The sequence below is a fragment of the Glycine max genome, chromosome 8 (genome assembly GCF_000004515.6).
Source record: "Glycine max cultivar Williams 82 chromosome 8, Glycine_max_v4.0, whole genome shotgun sequence".
NCBI lineage: Eukaryota > Viridiplantae > Streptophyta > Magnoliopsida > Fabales > Fabaceae > Glycine > Glycine max.
The window spans coordinates 3,085,972-3,105,405 of NC_038244.2; the positions used below are offsets into that span (position 1 = coordinate 3,085,972).

General features: G+C 28.1%; 1 protein-coding gene across 6 annotated transcripts; it reads left to right on the forward strand.

The window, feature by feature from the left end:
- The first annotated feature begins 13,000 nt into the window (after positions 1-13,000).
- LOC100796625 (probable serine incorporator) lies at positions 13,001-19,198 on the forward strand. 6 transcript variants are annotated; one of them, XM_006584778.4, is made up of 14 exons: positions 13,007-13,420; positions 13,682-13,848; positions 14,674-14,941; positions 15,508-15,581; positions 15,802-15,961; positions 16,071-16,095; positions 16,187-16,276; positions 16,764-16,935; positions 17,014-17,087; positions 17,321-17,390; positions 17,766-17,837; positions 17,912-18,048; positions 18,568-18,641; positions 18,793-19,198. In XM_006584778.4, exons 3-14 carry the CDS (start codon positions 14,749-14,751, stop codon positions 18,846-18,848), a joined length of 1,197 nt encoding a protein of 398 aa, XP_006584841.1. In that variant the 5' UTR covers positions 13,007-13,420; positions 13,682-13,848; positions 14,674-14,748; the 3' UTR covers positions 18,849-19,198. The 6 variants fall into 6 exon arrangements, 5 of the variants coding, with proteins under 5 accessions (XP_006584841.1, XP_003530635.1, XP_006584843.1 ...); XM_003530587.5 differs by having other exon boundaries at positions 13,682-13,839; XM_006584780.4 differs by having other exon boundaries at positions 13,729-13,848.
- Positions 19,199-19,434: the final 236 nt, after the last annotated feature.

Sequence of the window (19,434 nt, forward strand, 5' to 3'; positions counted from 1 at the left end):
TTTTATTTCTTTTTCCTTTAAATTTACTTATTAGTCTAAATATGAGCGTTTCACTTGAATTGATTATGCTAATTAAATTCGCTTTCTCTTATCACTGTCTCAAGTCTGTTGCGGTCATGACATTATTGATTTGAATGTTTTTCTTTAGTTAGGCTGTCAATATCAATCTGCATAAATGATCCTATATGCTGCTGCTTATAAGCAAGCATCTTAATGATAGGTTGAATGATAGAAAACTTTCTTTCTCCGCATGATTATGATTATTTTCGCTTCTTTCTTTCCATCAAAGGGAGGAGGGATAATCAATTTAATCTAGGACATGCCACCATTGTTTAAGAGCTCTCACTTTCAACTTCATTAATGTTAAAATGTTGTTTTACTATAATCTTCCTATCCGTTGTCTTTGAAAGGATCTACCGTACTTCAAGTTTTTTGCATGCAAAATTGAATGGAACTTACTACGTTGAGAATATAAAGAAGGGAAAGATATTGTTCTTAGCTAGGGAGCGTTAGGCATACAAGTAGAGATTCTTGCTCCTTTACGTGCAAAATTTAATACTCCATGGAGACCATATTGTTCTTACGGACGGAATGGTCCCCAATGGGCAATAGCCCATGGAGACCATCAGAGTCTGCAGGTCCCGGTTCAGATTATGGTGGTTGGGCGTGAATAGATACTATCCCAAGAACCATTAAAAAGCACCGACTAGGGTCAATGTATTTAATGAAGTCCTTTCTTATCTTTGATTTTAAAATGTTTCTCAAGGAACACCCTCCATGTGCAAACTGGCTTGGTTTTGAGATTTGAATTCAAATTTGCACACCGTCTTCTGCATTGGATCGTGAACAAATTAAACTGCAAGCTAAGCTTTACTACTGCCACGAAAACTCTTCTTTTTCTAATCCAAGGTAATTAAGCCTTGTCGGTCATCAATCATCATTTTGTGTCTATTTCGCGCAGCTGTTGCTTTTCCTTTTAAAATTTTGTCCGTGCACCTTACAAATTAAAATATTAAGTTACAGAAAAATAAACGCAAATACATAAGCATTATGAAATTAAAATTATGAATCAGTAGTTACACTTGTCACTCTAAGAACAAAATATTGCATTAAAGGTTTGGTCTTCTACCTTGTTACTCATTTTAGCACCCTGTTTTTCCCAAACTAGCCAGACATCTGGCTACGTATAATGCTCGGGATGCGTATGGAATCGGCAACGGCAACCCAAACTGGGATCAATGCTTGCTTCTTACCAAGTCCCTTCAGGGAATATAATTAACACAAAGTCTCCCCGTTTTTATGGGAACCTCTTTCCACAAAAAAAAGAAAATAATAATAAAATTTTTCTACTTTCCATGGTACACTGTGGCTTATCTTTGTTCCTTTGTTTTTTACCTGGAGGAGATTAGAGGAAATGAAAAGGGGAATCTGATAACTTTGTTTGCACACAAGAGAAGAACATGCTTTGTTACTATTTGTGCTTTAACATATATATTTGGGATAATTTGTTTTGAGACTATAAATTAAATTAGAACAAAATTGTATCAGTTTTTCCTTGTTTGGAAACGTCGTCTTCAAACCACGTTCAACGGATAAATTTGGCTTTTAAAGGTAAAAGGCCAAAGCAAGCGTAGGAGTTGCATGCTTTAAAACGCTTTCACAAACAGACTCTAAGTGGTTAACGAAATATTGATTTAGAATCACTACGATACTGCTAAATACTTTTTTATTCAATAAATTTATCATAAATGTTACGTTACGGTTGGATCAGATGCTGATGTCATGTAAATCATTGGCATTGGATTCACTGGAACCTTTTTGGACACTGCATTATTTTTACCACTACTTAATGCACGTACCAAATAATAGGTGAACCCGTGAAAAGCATTTAATCATTTCGAAATGGTCTACATACAGAAGTCAGTAGTGTAGTTCATTTCCTCAAATCAGATACCATAGCATGTAATATGAAAGTTCTGTATACCTTTCTAGCTTAAGCCTTTTGATTATTACTTGGTGTTAGAATGAAAGAAAAAAGAAATTGAAAGCAGAGACCGTCCTCTTATCTTTGCTACCATTGGATTGAAGGAAGTCTAAGGAAAGATACAAAGCAAGCAGGGCATATCCCACCATCAAAGGGACAATGACCTTTATGTCTATAACTATAAGAGGGGCCCTTTCACATGGCCTGTGATGTAAGGGCATTTGACATCTAACATGCAAACGCAATGAAGATAATCAAAATACTACTAATGTTTGAAGTTGGCTTACTTGTCCTATTAATCAATTACCTCTACTTGGACGAACATAACTACCATTCAATTAGGGCTCTTGGGATAGCCTGTGATTGTCAACCATATTTAATGACGTTTCATAAAGTGAGCTCATCATATTGATCCCCGTCCTCACATTAAAAGGAAAGAGACAACTCTCTGTTTCAAGAAAATTCTAATATCAAATTATCAATAGAACTAGGAGGGAAAATTTCTCAAATTAACTGAGATTCGCCAACGATTTCAAATCTTAATTCCCAAACCATACATTCTAAAGCTTTCTTCAGTTTCTTATTAATAATTACCGATGATTCTGCATGTGTCATCTTAATTATTTTTGCGTAGATTAGTATAACAGATTTTTTTCTCCATGCTGAAAAGTTAGAGAAATACAGTAGCTCTTTTCATTTTTAAGGACATCAAATTTATAACGTGGCTACATATTGTGCTGCTGAGATTCGAACCTTAATTTAGTTTCTAAGCCAAACTATCTTGCTTGCGGATAAGGGAAATTAAAGACGGATTAGGAATAGTACTTTTTTAGTATTTCCTACAGATAAAAGCAAACTTCGGGTTTAACTAGAGATGGAGTTTCATACCTAAGTTACAGCTAGTTCAATAATGGGAGAGGGGGGGAAAAGTGGACAATGCCAATGCCAACTAATTCATGTACTTAAACCAGGTTACAGAATGGAATGGCATTTTAGATTCTTCTATAGTTCGGATTGCTTACATATAAATGGGGATGGGGAATGTTTTTAAAACCAGATTGGAGTTTTGAATATAAGTAAAAACTTGCATGTGAGTGTTAGTTTTAAAGATATGCATATCTCATTCATCTAAAGATATTATTTCTAAAATATTTTTTATTTTTTAATTTCAAATACTTCTTATTTCTTATATTAACTTTCAATTAAGGATAATTTAGAAAAAAAAATTTAATTAATATTGATAGAGTTCAATGTTATTAACCAACTTTCTTAATTAACATGAATGAGTTTTTTATACATATTTAAAATAAGAAAAAGTACTGGTATAAGGTTCAACAATTTTATAGTCGTTAAATTTTGGTAAAAGAAATATTATTATTATTAGAAAAAGAATAAAAAATAAAAATCAATTTATAGATTATTAATATTTAAAATATATGCAAATTTTCAAATAAAAATATATGTTAAGACAGAAGTCTAAGTTACAATAATATATGATAACATTAACAGTTAACATTAACAGGTTGATTTCTAGAATAAAAAAGATAATCACAAAAATCTTAAGTTGATTTATTTTAAGAAAGTATAAAAGTAGAGTTTTGTTATTTTTTGGCTGGATCTAACTAAATTTTTATTGGCTTTTCAATTTTTTAAGGTCACTTTTGTGATTTATTTAGTTGTTATGCACACAGTTGGATACCTATTTGGTATTTCAAACATATTTTTGCCTCAATAATTTTGATTGTCTCTAAAACTAATTTTCCTACTTATCTTTGACTCAAAATTGAGTTTCAATAATTGGAAGCAACAAATAGATTGTTTTTCAAGAGAAACATAAAGTAAAATTAATTTTGATTAGTATTTTTCAAACAAATTTCATTTTATCAACATATTTTTAAACAAAATCATTTGAACATAAATCGCATTATAATAAATCCTTTTTTTTTTATCAAACTTGAGTTTTTAATTTACTTTTGTTTCAAAATTATATTTAGAAACTTTAATGCAAACATATATATTTTTCATGGGTTTGTCTAATTTATCCCAAGTAAAAATAGAGTTAAATAATCCATCTTGAATAACTAATCGAATTTAGACAATTATCTTATTTTAAAATTTTATAATTAATATTATGACTATCACATTTAATGCATCATTTTAATTTCTCTTTCATATGTGTAAAATTAAAATTTTATATTTGTTAATTAAAAGTTACTTCCTTTTTTCTTTTTAACTGTCGGATTTTTAAAATATTTTTGTTTTCATTTATCTGTCATTTTCATAGTTGAAGGTGATATAAACTTTTTTTCTCTCAACTATACCCTTCTCTCCATAAATTACTTTTATGTACTCCCAAAACAGCTCATTGAGATTTAGTGTACTTCTTTTTAAATAACACTTTACATCTACTTCCAATACAAAAAACTTAATTCCCAATAATAGAAAATTCAATAGTACTTTTTTTATGAATCTAAATGTTTATTTAAAAGGAAAAGCTTCACGTGAAATTATTTAAAAATTTTAAGATTAAAAATTAAAGAGGGAAAATTATTTTTGCTGAATGTGTTCAAGAATCAAATTATGAAGAATACGAGCTTAAGAAGTAAACCAAAGAGATACTTGAAATTTGAGATAATGGAGTATTAAACCAAAGGAGTAGTACGATGCAATGAAAATTCAATAAAAAGGAGTATTCGAGAGGTTGTATGGAAGTCCGAAATTTTAGTTTCGAGAGAGAGAATTTGGAAACGTTAAATGCGGAAATAGATAATTGATAACAGATACTCCTTGAATTTAGTAGAAAATAAAGAATTAAAAAGTATAAAATAGGAAATATATTTACAAATTTCCTTCAAATAAAAAATATTTATGACTTTCCTGGTTATCTAATTTTAACTTCAAACGACTCTTATTTAAAAACAGAGGGAGTAATAATTAAAATGATTCTAAAATTATAAAATATATATTAAAATCTTAATCATTATTTTTTTTAATCCACTTTAGGTGAATATTTATTATAAAAAAACAAAATTTAGGTAAATAGTTTTCATTTATTTTAAAATTTCTAAGTATAATAATTTAAATATTTTTCCAATAATTTTATTATAATTTTTAATTAAAAATTACAGATAAAGAGTATTATAGATAAAAAATTAAAATTACAGCCACATATATTTTTTCTAAGATGAATAAATAATATAATAATTAAAATATAATTATTCGTATTTTAATATTTTATAATTTTATCTACCTATCTTTCCTAATAAAACAATGTACTAGTGTCACAGTTTTAACAAATTTTTTCCCTCCAAAAACTCTATCTTCCTTTTTCTCTTTTTATTCAGCTTTTTCTTTATTTATTATTCTGATACCACTATCTATTTTATATAGGATAAAAAAATCTATTTTATTATCTATTATACTATTTAATTTCTTTATTTCTTCTTTTTTAGAACTTTTCTTTTAACATTTATTTTTTCTTATATTTTTTTACGTTATTTCATGAGTTTAATATTAGTTTTGTTTATTCATTTTATTCGACACATAGATATTATTATTATACAAACAATGGAACTTGATCTTTTATACAACACACGTCACAATTTTGAAAGAAAAAAAAAATTACTACTCAATTTTTTCTTATTCCTCTCAAACTTTTTTTCATTTACTTTTCTTTTATTTTTTAGATTTTATCTCTCTTCTATTTTCTAATAAAAACACGTCTCTTGCCCAACTCCTTTCCACTTCTTCCCTCTCTATCATTTTATTTTATACTCTCAGTTTTTTATTATTTTATTATTTTACCTCTTTATCATTTACTTTTCTTTTGTTTTTATAAGATTTTTTTTCTCTTCTATTTTCTAAAAAAACACATCTCCTATCCAACTCCTTTTCACTTTTTCTCTCTCTATCATTTTTTAAGTTATTTTATTTTATTATTTTATACTTACACATTTTTTATAATAACTATTCATTTATTTACAATATATTACTACTCTATGTCCTTTATTCATAAAAATATATATTCAATAGTACGTTTATATTAACATATATAATTATAAAAATAAAATAAAAAATAATTATGCAACAATAATTAAATATATTTTTTCTATTTGAGTACTCCTACTTTTTATGCATTTTTTATAACTTTAATATATCCACATATCTCCTAATACTTTTTAAATTATATACTTTATTCTACTTTTATGAGAATATATTTTATCAATATTAGCACTCGTCTTTTTTCGTATTCTTGTAAAAAAGAGAAAAAAAAAAGTTATACATTAACAGTATAAAATTAAAATTATTTTACACAAGGAATAGATATTAAATTCTAAAAAAAAACGAGTTCTAATTCTCATAATGATAAAAAAAAAAAGAGTCATCTATTATTTTGTTCCACAATTTTAAAAAAATAAAATAAAAAGGAGTCATTCTAAAGCACGTCAGGTACCGTAGTGGATCTTTATTTGGAATGATATGAAGCCCATTAGTTTTAACCCGAAAAGGAATAAAGCCCTGCTGGGTCTGAATCAAGATGAGCGTAGAGTGTTAGTTCCGATTCCTATTTGGGTTATTGTATCATGCACCCTTACTATTACATCTTACACCTTTTATTCATTTCGAAATGGATTTTCTAGAATGTAATGAGAAGTACCTGATTTAATAATGAGAGTACAAGAAATAAATGTCTCCAATCTGAATGCACTGCTGCCTAAATAAGTTAGGTTCAGGAATAATTTTGGGGTGTCTGTTGCTCTGGTTGCATCAATTTAGGGTTCATGATTCGATGGACTGTTTGTTGTTTTGGGTCAATATTTATTTTCAACCCTCAAACACGTTCGACTTAAGGTTCCTATATTTTGGGATAATGTGGGATGTATTCAGTGAGAAGTATTTTTCACGTGAGAATGAAAAGAGTATATTACCTATTAGATCTTGTTATGAACGATAAATGATTAAAAAATATAAAATTGTGAGTTTTATGAACAGTTACATTATTTTTTCAATGAACATATAACATTAAATCTTTAAATATGATGATATGTAGATTTACTAATTTACGCAACAATATATTATGTTCGTATGACTCTTTTTTTTAACTGAATAAAGATGTATGACTTCTCCATTGACTACATTGCACATACCGTAAAGGTATACTTATAAGTTATAACTGCATTATGTTATATCATGTACAATGCAGATTTCATTAAAACAAAATTCCTTTCTCTCAATTTTTTTTTTATCAATTTTTATATAAAAAAACATTTTATTACGGTAGTAACTTTTTTTCTCTATAGATTGACATAAATTTATTTATTTTTTTCATTACTCGTGGAGATGTATAAGAGCAAAGGATAATTTTGGTAGAGTTTAAAAAATATGTTTTTTTTATAATTTTCTGTTATTACCTATTTCAAAAGTAATAAATTATTGTTTTAAATAATAAAAAAATTATATAGAAAATAATAAATAAAACATATTCAAAATCTATTTTCTTTCATTTATAAAAAAGAGTAAAATAAATATTTTCAAATTATCTTAAATTTTTATATTTAAGTAAAGGTAATCATTTTATAACATATAATAAGATGTTAATATCTTTCTGTGTAATTAACTCTCAAATCCAAAGTGGATTTCAAAAAAAGAAATTAAAGATTTTTTTTCTAATATTTTTCTAAATAGAGAAATTTTGATGGCGTCTCCCTAATTCTTCTAAAATCTTGTTTACGTTTTAGCTTTTACTTACAACCAATTTATTTTTATATAGAAAGCTAATTTATTGAATGATAACTACTCGATAAAATTAACTATTAAAATAACTGAAAAATATAAATAATAAAAAAATAATAAAATCATGATTTATTTTAAAAAGATAATAAGAAAAATAAATAAATATATTAAAGATAAAAACAAAATAAAATATAAAAGTTAAAATTAACATTTTTAAAAAAGACTACTTCAATTAATATTTTTTTAAAAATACTAAAAATTATTTAAAAAACTTATTTACCAGATAATTAAATAAATTTTTCAACTAATAAAAAAAATTAAAATCTAATAAAGTATCGTGCACAACACTACATGCCCATAGATTCCACCCACATATCCTCCCAAAGTTTAATTGTTTTTCTCAGATCCAACCCAAAACCGACCACTTGCTCCACCAATTATGCTTGAATATAATATACTCTTCAATTAAATGAAACTTTTTATGTTTATTCCCTTAATTTATTAGAATGGACAAACTTTAAAATCACTGTCTAAATTTTGGAATTTTACCTACACCTATGCATATTATTTCTTCCGCGACTTCTATTGATTATGCCATTTTACTATCCTCTCTTTTTTTTTTTTTTTTTTTTGCTTTGGATGCAGACAACTGCCTACTACGGCGACAAAAATAAAATATAAATAGTAATAAATTAATTGAGACTTAGAGAAGTAAAAGTCTTAACTTTTAAGTTTTGCTAATATGCATAGAATATATTTATTTGTTTGTTTATTTCTAACTTCATAATCGATATACTTTTAAAATTTCCGCACCAAAAAAAAAATCTACATTTTTTTAAGATGTTTTTTTTTTCGAAAATACTCGGTGCATATTCATTATAAATTTTATCCTAATCCAAATCAAACGTCTTTGTCGAAAATTTGACCTTTTGACGACAGTCACCGTCATAGTTACAAAACAAATTTTCTTATGAAAGTGACAGTGTGTAGATAATTTCATTAAATCTCGCGGAAAAAAATCTATTAATTAAAAGCAATATTTATTTTAGTGAGAAAAATCACTTTTATTATTATATTTAATTATTTAAAAAGTAAGTTTTATATTTTAGATACAATATTTTTAATAGTATTTAATGACATTTATTAATATTTGTTTTCTTCTTATTTATTGAAATAAATAGAAAAATATAATTGAATTACCTATTCTCAACTTTAAAATATTATAATCGATATATTCAAAAAGATATTCTTTGGTTAAGTAGTTTTTGTTTGTAGTTGGTCCAAGTGAAATTAAGATTCACTCCTTAAAGTAAAGTTTAGAGTTTGAATTTTATATATAAATTTTTATTAATAATAATTATTCATATTTTTCACTAAAAATTAGTTATCAACTTTCCTGCGATGTCCCTGTGAAAAAAAGGTGTATTAAAGTTTTTAAAAACTTATCACGATGGAAAATTTTCGTTTGCATATGATTAGGTTTTTCGTAAAAAATTACTTTTATGTTTTAAATTTTGACCTTTCAACTTTTTAATACGTTTGTTTATTTTTTTCTCTTTAAAAAAATATAAAAAAAATCTAATTACTTTAAGGGACATATACAAAATTGAAAATTGTTTTTACACCATTATAAAATGACCTTTTTCTTTCAAAAGTCTAAACAGATAGGCCCTAATCATTTCCTCAACATGTGCTAATTATTAGTTTGCTGATTTTAAAGTCAAATGTATTTGATCCATTCATTTTTCATTATTTTATTTTTTAATCGTGAAATTGAGCTAGTTAAATAATTAAATATTTTTATCCCATTTTTGTTTTTCACTTTTATATTTTTTATTAACCAAATATAGTCATTAGGCAAGAAGCATATTTTTTTATCTGTTATTTTTGCTTAATCGCGGTGAAGTTGATGATAAAATTTTGTTGGAAAACAAATCTCATGTCCATCGTTTGTAAATAGATAAAATTAATATTAACCTTCTTGTCGTCATTGTAAAAAAATGTTTATGTCAAAAAACATACAAAATTGATTTTCTTTTTTATGCATAATCCCATTCCCAGCACAGATATTTCATCAAGCTGCATGTGTGTGTGAGAGAGCCTGAATTATGATCCTCAAATCACCAACAAGATTTCACCCGTATATGTTTGCTCCGTGGTCCGTGCTTTATAATAATAACACAGGCATAACAATGATTATATTTGAATACATAATCTAATGCTTGTTTAATTTATTAAGTTTATTGTTGTAAAGAAATTAATATTTATGTGATAGGGTATATTGTTTATAAAATATAAATTATATATCTTTTTACTACTAAATACATAATAATAAGATTACATTTTTTGGGTAGGAACAAATGTAATGTAAAATTATATTTTAAAAAATATGATATAATATAATATAAAAATATTCATAGATTAAATTTAAATTTAATATATTACTCGTCATAACAAATGACACACATGATAAACTATTTTAATATAATAATAATATAATATTATATGATAAATTAAACTAATAAAGACATGCAAATGAATTAAAGTATTTTTTAATTTAGAAAATAAAATTTAAACCAAAAAATAAAATATTTAAATACTAAAAGATAATTAAATCTTATTTAATTCTATAATTATTTAAAATAAGAAAAATGGATAAGTACTTATCACAAATAGACATGACAACACTACAATGCATGGATAGGTATATGGTTCCTCGACTTAATCCCCATCTCAACTTAATAAAATTAAAAATCAAAAAATAAAATGATTCAAATATTAAATGGAATTTTAGTCTTATATGAATTTATAATTATTTAACAACAAAAAATATAAGATAAATAATTATCTTTATCCATAAAAGTGTATATGTTTACAAATTTGTTCATAAAAAATAATATTTAATCTTTGAAAGCGTAAAAAGTGAGACAAATCTATCTCACTATTAATTTTTGTCCATTACACTAGGAAATTCACTTATGTGACACATAGGGACAATAATTTCATGGAATTGATGTTTATGTGGACATATGAGTTAAAATTAGTGATAAATACGTCCCTAAATTTAACAACTTATTAAACATTTTTGTCTTTTAATTATATAATTTATTGATAAATATGTTCACGAAATATATAAATCTAATGTGGCATGCAAAGAAAAAAATGTCACCAAATTAATGCTCATGGGGAAATGTCAATAAGTTGTTAAATAAGAATGTATTTGTCAATAACTTTAGTTTATATGTCCATGCAAACATCAATTTTGTGACATTTACATCCTCGCATGTCATGCATAAGAGTTTCCTAACATCAATACTGAAAAGTTAATGATAAACTTGTTCACTTTTTATATTTTTGAGAATTAGATTTTGATTTTTCAAGGATATATTTATTAACATCACAAATCTTCATGAACAAAAAATGACTATTTATCTCAAAATATATAAGTGATGCTTAAGAATGAATAAGACAACATGACAAAATAAATATGAATATCATTTCCCGTCTCCGTTTCCACTCTTGTTCTTGTCCTTAATCTTTGTCATGGATAAAAATTTATATTTATTCTCATTCTCGCTCAGGTCAAATATATTTGCTTTGTTCTCATCCTTGTCCACTAAAAATAATCACTACTTCAAAACAATATATTTTTATATATTTATTATCTATTTTTAAAATTAAAATTAATTATAGATGTCGTTAAATTGAATAAGTCATAAAAATAGAATGATGTATAACACAAACTCAACCCATTACAATAAAAAAAAAATACTAAGTTCCATTCAAAGATTAAAAATATTTTGAAAAAACATAATAATAATTTAAAGTTTTTGAAAATACAGAAAGAGTAGGATTATTCAAATAGAGAAAATATAATTTATTATAGTCACACAATTATTTAAAATATTTTATAAAATAATATGAGAAATTGATGTTTTTTTACTGTATGAGAAATTATTTTTTATTTTTTAAAATATTTAACTTCGTTAAATTTAAATATTTTTTGTAAATTTTAAATGTGAAAAAAATAAGAGCATTCAATTATTTTATGATTATACTCTAAAAAAATGTTCACATGTGTCAAAGAAGGACATTGCTTTATTATAGTATATAAATATAGATGGATAATATATAGATATTAATTTCAGAAATATAATATTTTTATTATATATAAATAAAAAAGGAAAAATGAAAGATAAAACATTAAAATAAAAAATAATACAAAAAATAAATAAAAAAGGAAAGAATACACGTTAAAAGAAAAAAGAAATAAAGAAAATTTGAGTTTAGCTGAATTAGCTTAAATAGTGGTTCCCATATTAGGATCTATAATTCCTTTTCAATTTTTGTTGTAAGGTAAAGACCAAACACCTTAAATAAAAGAAAACAATATGTAAAAGCTAGGGAGTCTTTAGTTTTATACATTTAATTAAAAGTAATAGCTTTAGGATAACATTATAGAGTTAACGCCTTGCTCATACATAGTTCACTCTCAAACTGTATAAAATAATATATTTTTTCTTCTCAAAATCAATTTGAATAACAATTTTATACTTGTCTTCAACAAATTTGATTCTTCTATTGTCATCCCATCATGAATTCACGATCTCGGGAGGCTTGAGGGACGAGACTGGTTCGTAGCTAGTTAGTCGTATCAATAAGTATGCCAATTTTGTCAACTATCTCTTATTTGCAAAGTGATACAATGCAAATACCACAATGGTCAATCGTTTAGGAAATACTGCATAAAAATCAACCTTCTCGTTCACTAAAATGTGACTACAAGATTTATATATGTTAAATCACCTATTCACTATTTTTTTTTTAATTTTATATTTTAATATGTGCATTAAATAGAATAAAAAGTTTTAATAAAAGAAAATACAGTATAATATAATCAATGAAATTGATTTACTTTTAATTAAATTTTTTACAACTTTATTATTTTTAGACAAAAATAGTAAATGATGATTTTTTAAAAATTAGAAATGTGTTAAATATTTAATGAAAAAATATTTATTATTTATATTTATTCATTTCAATTGTTTTAAAATATTAAGTACTTTTATATTCATTAAATTTTATATATCTATACAGTTCGTCTTTTAAAATCATTAATCCATCCATTAGTCAAAAGTCACAACCCATAAAATAATAAAATATTATTGAATATATTTTTTGTTCATATGAAATATTATTATATTTAGATTTGATCCACCCTATTCAAGGAGACGAAATTTCTCCAACTAAAATTTAATGGTACCTACGTTCTGAAGATTGGGTTTCGAGATACGTGTTTGGTGATATATTATTATTCAAGTATAATCTATAGAGGAGTTTTGAAGGGTGAATTGAAAGAAAAAAATAAAAAAAAGATGAATACCTTGAAAGGAAGACAAAACTGTTGGGGAAGGAAAGAGAAGCTTAACGGCGGGAAATAGAAAAGAAGGAAAAGCAAAGAAAAACCACCAAACCAAAAGCAAACTCTCTCATCATCTTTTAATTTCTATTAAGACCCTAAAGCACGCACTAGAACAAAAAAAGCAAAGCAAGCGCGCATCATTAATCCCTCTCCCTCTCTGTTTTTCTTTTTAAAAGGAGAATGAAACGGAATCTCTACAAGAAACAGTGTTGTGTTGGTTGGTAACTAGATCTTCCTGTCTTATCCATCATTGCTCTGATCTTCATATTCTCCTCTCTCGGGTACTTGCATTTCTCCATTCATTTCTTAGATTCCTCGCTTTTGCGTCTAGCGATTCTCATTTTTCAGCTCCATTTGCTACTTGCTAGCCTTCCATTACTTTTTCCAGCTTTTAATGTATTATATTATATGCATTCTGTCAATGTTCTCTTTCAAGGATAGAAAACTCTGTTTCTACGTCTTTTTTTTCCTCACATTTTTGACTGGATCAAGTTTCATGTTCATTTTCTGTGATCTTCTATGTTTACTTAATCTCCGCGCAGAATCTGCTTAATGCATATGCGTGATTGGCGGTTTTGATGTTTGTTAGCCGAGAAAATTAGGCAAAGCTTAGACGCTTACTTCGAGGTAAAGGAAAACGAATCACTCCAGTGCACTCAACTGCTTCAAATAATTTAGCAAAAAGAAAACTCTACCACTGGTAATTGAGGTTCGCTTTTATTTATTTATTTTCCCCATCCTGACTTTTTTTTAATACTCATTGGCTATTAAAGTTATATATATATATACATATGAAAATTTGGTGAATGTTCAAGTGATAAATGATATGAAAATTGTTGATAAGTTATAATATTAATTAACTACCAAAATATTGATTGATGATGTTTCCGAAATTAAAGTGTTATCTCCTTTTTTTTGCGTTTTTTTTGTATATGTTTCATTTTTTTAGAGGGCATTGTCATAATTAATGTATTTTTGTTGAGATAATGAAGCCGGTTATGAGTTCTAACTTCACACGGTTGACGCGTTTTTACGTAAACGCATTCCCATCACAGTTATGATATATGCAAGTGCTTGTAAGTGTTTATGGGACAATGAGTACTGTTTGTGTTAGTATTACTTTCAGGGGGGAGGGAGAGAGAGTTATCTGTACGGTGTCCAATATATTATTGAGAGCTAAAGAGATGAGAAATTGTGGTAAGACATTTAACGTACGATTTAAACTGTCGGAATTAGAATTTATTCTACTATGATTGATAGGGAATGGTTGGTCGAAAAAAGGAATGACAGGCAAGACATGTGAGAAATGAAATGACTATCACTATTCACTAATCAACACCAAATGAAACAACTATTATTCTCCAGTTACGTCAAGACAAAACCATAAGTTAAATTTGACCAAGAAAGCTAGCTGCTCTAATCAAACCTCCCCAAGATTTAAGTTGTTGTTCTCTTATTTCATTTTTTAAGGATTAGTTATTAAATAGTAATGGAGCTATAATGACATGGACGAGTCTTTTTCTGAGTAACACAGTACAGGGAATGGAATAGAAGATCTTAAGGAAAAGACGCCCATTCATGCTCTGCGTAGCACTGTTGTGTGGAAGAGATGGAAGCAGGGGAAAGCAACAGTGGTAACGAGAGGCGCATTATATCTAAGGATTCTTCATGGTGCAGCCAATTCCGAAATGCATCTAATCCTTGGATGGCAAGATATGCCTATGCCTTGATTTTTCTTGTGGCAAATCTTTTAGCATGGGCTGCACGGGATTATGGTCGTGGTGCTTTAACAGAAATGAAGAGTAAGATTTCTTTAATCCTTAAAGTGATGATTTTTTTATTTTTATTTTTTCACATCTCACCGCCATAACATTTAGTTTTCTAATGCTTCTTTCAGATCCAGTTCTTCTGCTTAAATATTCCGTTTGTATTTTATATACATTGTTTTTTTTTCAATACTGCCTATTGGTTCCGTGAAGATTCACCATCTTAGCCTGCAAACCTGACGTCTCATCTGAATGCATGCATTATTTTATAAACATGAATTAGATATAGTGAAAAATATTCAGAAATTCACAATGTACTTCTTGGTAGTTTTCAATATGAAACTGTTTGTTGACTAAAGTGGAATAAGCAAGCATTTAATTTACAAATTCTGAAGCGTAAAAAGACCTGTCTATCCCTCTATTTTAGTAAGTCGGACTTGTTAAATGTCAGCAAATCATTCAAGAGAAATTATTGGGTACATCTCATGCACACTCATGGGATGACTGAGATCATGTTCCCTTTCATCTAAAGCTGTTTTCATTTGAGCATAATATTTTCATATGATGCCATTAGCTTAAAATCTAATATATTTAGCCTACAGGATTTAAAGGATGCAATGGTGGAAAAGATTGTTTGGATGCTGAAGGTGTTTTGCGTGTGAGCTTGGGTTGCTTTGTATCCTTTTCATTTATATACACGAAAATAGTTGGTAAACACTATGTATAAGGTTTGTAGAAAAGAAACAATTAGTAATTTGATTAATCAGTAGTTTATGTTTGTTTATGATGGGTGGAAAAAATAAATTAAAAATAAATTTTATATCATAACTATGCCACTTAATCCTAGGTTTGGCTTAGTCCTATAATATTTAAAGTGAACCTTAATCTGAGTTCAGATATTTTATATCATAATGTTTTTGTCAACTGCTCGCACTTCTAAACTGAACAATTTGAGAGATACATGGCACTCTGGATGGTGGTCAGTCAAGATTGCTCTCTGGGTGGTCACGACTGCCATTCCATTTCTACTCCCTACTGAATTTATTCAGATTTACGGTCGGTAGATTGTATTTTCAACAAGCCTCCTAGAATTAATGCATCCTCTGAAATATCAAAACGTCGTTATTATAAGCTTGTCATTCCTCTGATTTAATTCTTTTGGCAGGGGAGGTGGCTCATTTTGGCGCAGGGTACAGTTTTAACCCATTAAAATAATTTAGTCATGCCATTCTTTCTAAACTGACCAGTGAATATTTAAAATGTCGATATATTTCTTTTCAGGGTTTTCCTCCTTATTCAATTGATAAGCATAATCAGCTTCATTACATGGCTAAATGAATGTAGTGAGTCAGAAAAATTTGCATCAAGATGGTAAGATTTCATCAGTTAAAGAACTAACAGAAACACATGCTTCCTGAGCACGAAAATATGCTTGAGAAAATGGTAGCTGTATAAATTTTGAAGGTTTTTTTTTATTTAATGTTTTAGCAAAGCGTGTTCACTGATTTTTGGATAGTGAATAATTGATAAAGACAAAAGGAGAAACAAAATATTGATTTTATAAATCCTTATTAGCTCTCTATTAGCATTAAAAGTACTCAAGTCTAGAGTGGGATAACCAGATATTGTTAGATCGATTGTATTCTAGCACATCTTAGCAATTTAGCATCAAGCTCCCTTATGTAGCTAGAAGTCGGGCAACAAACCTTAAGTTATGCTAGTGCATTTTATCCCTATTCCACTTGTAAAACTCTGATGGGCCGACAAACAAGTTGATCAATTTATTTAGGATGACATCAGAGATAAGATTCCATATTTTGTAAATGTTTGTGTGCATTAATCACTAATTCTCATGCAGCCGAATTCATGTGATGTTTTTCGCAACGACTGCATATGTTGTCTGTCTGATGGGGATCATTTTGATGTACATTTGGTATTCACCAAAGCCATCTTGCCTCCTCAACATTTTCTTCATTACTTGGACGCTAGTACTTCTTCAACTTATGACAAGTGTGTCTCTGCACCCAAAAGTAAGTTCTATTTGTATTGCTCAATTCACTTCATTGTACAAGACCGAGATGTAGAATTTCTAACTTTATCTGCAATAGGTTGATGCTGGCATTCTAACTCCAGGGCTGATGGGGCTTTATGTTGTCTTCCTTTGTTGGTGCGCTATTAGAAGGCAGGGCTACCAATCTTTGCTTGATAGTTTTGGATTAGTATCGATGTTGCTGTCCAATGCATTTAGTTTCTAATGTTTATAGTAATATTGTCACCCAAAGAAGGCATGGAAGTAAAACGATCAAACAAGAAAGGAATCTGTATCTATTATTTCTATTCATTTATTTCTTATGCTACCTCTCTTCCCGTTTTCATTTCTATTGAATTTGAACTTAAGAATATTTTTGCATGCAGTGAACCTGCTGGAGGAAACTGCATCAGGAAGTCAGACTCTGCAACCAAAACAGACTGGCTAAGCATCATTGTAATATATTTCTATTTCTATTCTTCTTTTTCAAGAGTAATATATAGCTATTATTGCTACGCTGAAAATTGAAATCTGCTGTATATTTGACCTTGAGTCTCTAGCTCAGTTATATGCGCATTTCATGTACATATATTCATTTAAAAAGAGCCAGGAAAAACTGATACTCTTCTCAGAAAATATAATTCAATGTCTCTTGTTTATTATGAAAATATTTAAATTCGTTTTAAGAAAAAATATCTTCGCCTTTTGATTGTAAATATCATTATATCTTCTTTATGATGGCTTGGTAATTAATTTTTAAATCTTTGAAATCTATAAACCCAATTACTTTTTCATGTTCGGTTGACCTGTGTCAATGGCTTTCGTTGGCAGAGCTTTGTTGTTGCAATACTAGCAATTGTTATTGCGACATTTTCAACAGGCATAGACTCCAAATGCTTTCAGGTTGGTTACAAACTATGAATTTACCTTCAATTACAACATTATGTTCTCAATACATATCTGACAGATCCCTGCAGTTCAGGAAGGATGATACAGCACCAGCAGAGGATGATGTACCTTATGGTTATGGCTTCTTCCATTTTGTTTTTGCCACAGGAGCAATGTACTTTGCTATGCTATTGATTGGATGGAATAGTCATCATTCTATGAGAAAGTATGGTCTCCTCCCCTCCTGTATTTGGCCCATATCATGTTATCTGCTTCTTACCGAGTTTTCTTGTTTTTCTTCGTCCCAAGAGAGAAAAAAAAAGAGTGGCAAACAAAAGAAATGCATTTCCAATTGGTAATAGGCAAATAATCAATTAATCATATACAAATCAAGATGCCATAGAACCCAATAAATGTGATTCCCATTAAGTTTTAGAGGTGTTTTATTTGCACGGCACTATCTTTCTTTTTAATCAATAATTGTAACTGTATTTTATTCTCAAAATCTTCTAAAGTAAATCTCCTTCACTTAAGAGGAATTAACAAGGTGGTACAATCGTCAGTCAGTACTCAGCAGTGTCACCTCGAATATGTTGTTTTGTTACTGAAATGATATTCTTTTTTCAGAATCTCACTTATAGTGCCAGTAGCAAGTTCATCTGAAGTTGATTCTGTCTTTCTTTCAGTGCCCTCATACATGTAATAGCAAGTTCACAAGATGTAATTACCTTTATTCTTTCTGCAGATGGACAATTGATGTGGGCTGGACCAGCACCTGGGTCAAAATAGTAAATGAATGGTTGGCAGTTTGTGTATATTGTAAGTATTTTTAGTAAAACCAAGTCTGGCATAAAGATCTGAATTTAATCTAAGCATAATTTAAACTCAAACATTGTTTTATTAGTAACTCTTTCCATATAATTCTTGAACAATTGAGGCTCAACGAAACAATACTTGTGTTTCTTGACAGTGTGGATGCTGATAGCCCCAATCATATGGAAAAACAGACAAACTGGTTCTACTTAAGAACGCGTCGAAACACAAACCATTCTAGTTTTGATATTTTTTTCAAGGAAAGATCTTCAGATAGTTCCATATCTCAGATGCAGTTAGGAAAAAGAATAGCAATTGAAAAATCAAGGGAATTCTCTGGAAGAAACGGTTCTTCTTCAGTGGACACTAGACAGAAGCAATGGGTCTGCCACAAATGCATATATACTTGTTGGATTTCTATCACCCCCGTAGATATCCGATCCTTTCCCTCCAACCAACCGATCATTTTAAAGAAAAATACACTTTTTACCTGTACATGTGTCAATCAGGGAGCATAATGTATCTAGAATAATTTAATAGATGCTAATTAGATTTTTCATTCATTAATTTTTTAAGTCTCGATGATTGTTTTTTGGTGCTGACACTAATACATACAAGTGGACATGCATTTTTTTTTTGGGGGGGGGGGGGGGGGTGCTGGAAAGGATATTTTTTGCAAACCCTTGGAACTCTAATTATATTAACAAGCTGGATTTTCTTAAATTGCATTCGTACTTTTAAATTGAAGTAAACTAACCTAAAACAGCCCATGCAAACAGTAAATATCATCTACAAAAAT

Excerpts from the sequence above, each read along its gene's own strand:
- LOC100796625 (XM_006584778.4), top strand. The coding sequence starts at position 14,749 with ATGGAAGCAGGGGAAAGCAACAGTGGTAACGAGAGGCGCATTATATCT. Across the intron at positions 15,582-15,801 it reads GTGTGAGCTTGGGTTGCTTT|ATATTTTATATCATAATGTT; the intron begins GTATCCTTTTCA and ends ATCTGAGTTCAG. Across the intron at positions 17,088-17,320 it reads TGTTGGTGCGCTATTAGAAG|TGAACCTGCTGGAGGAAACT; the intron begins GCAGGGCTACCA and ends TTTTGCATGCAG.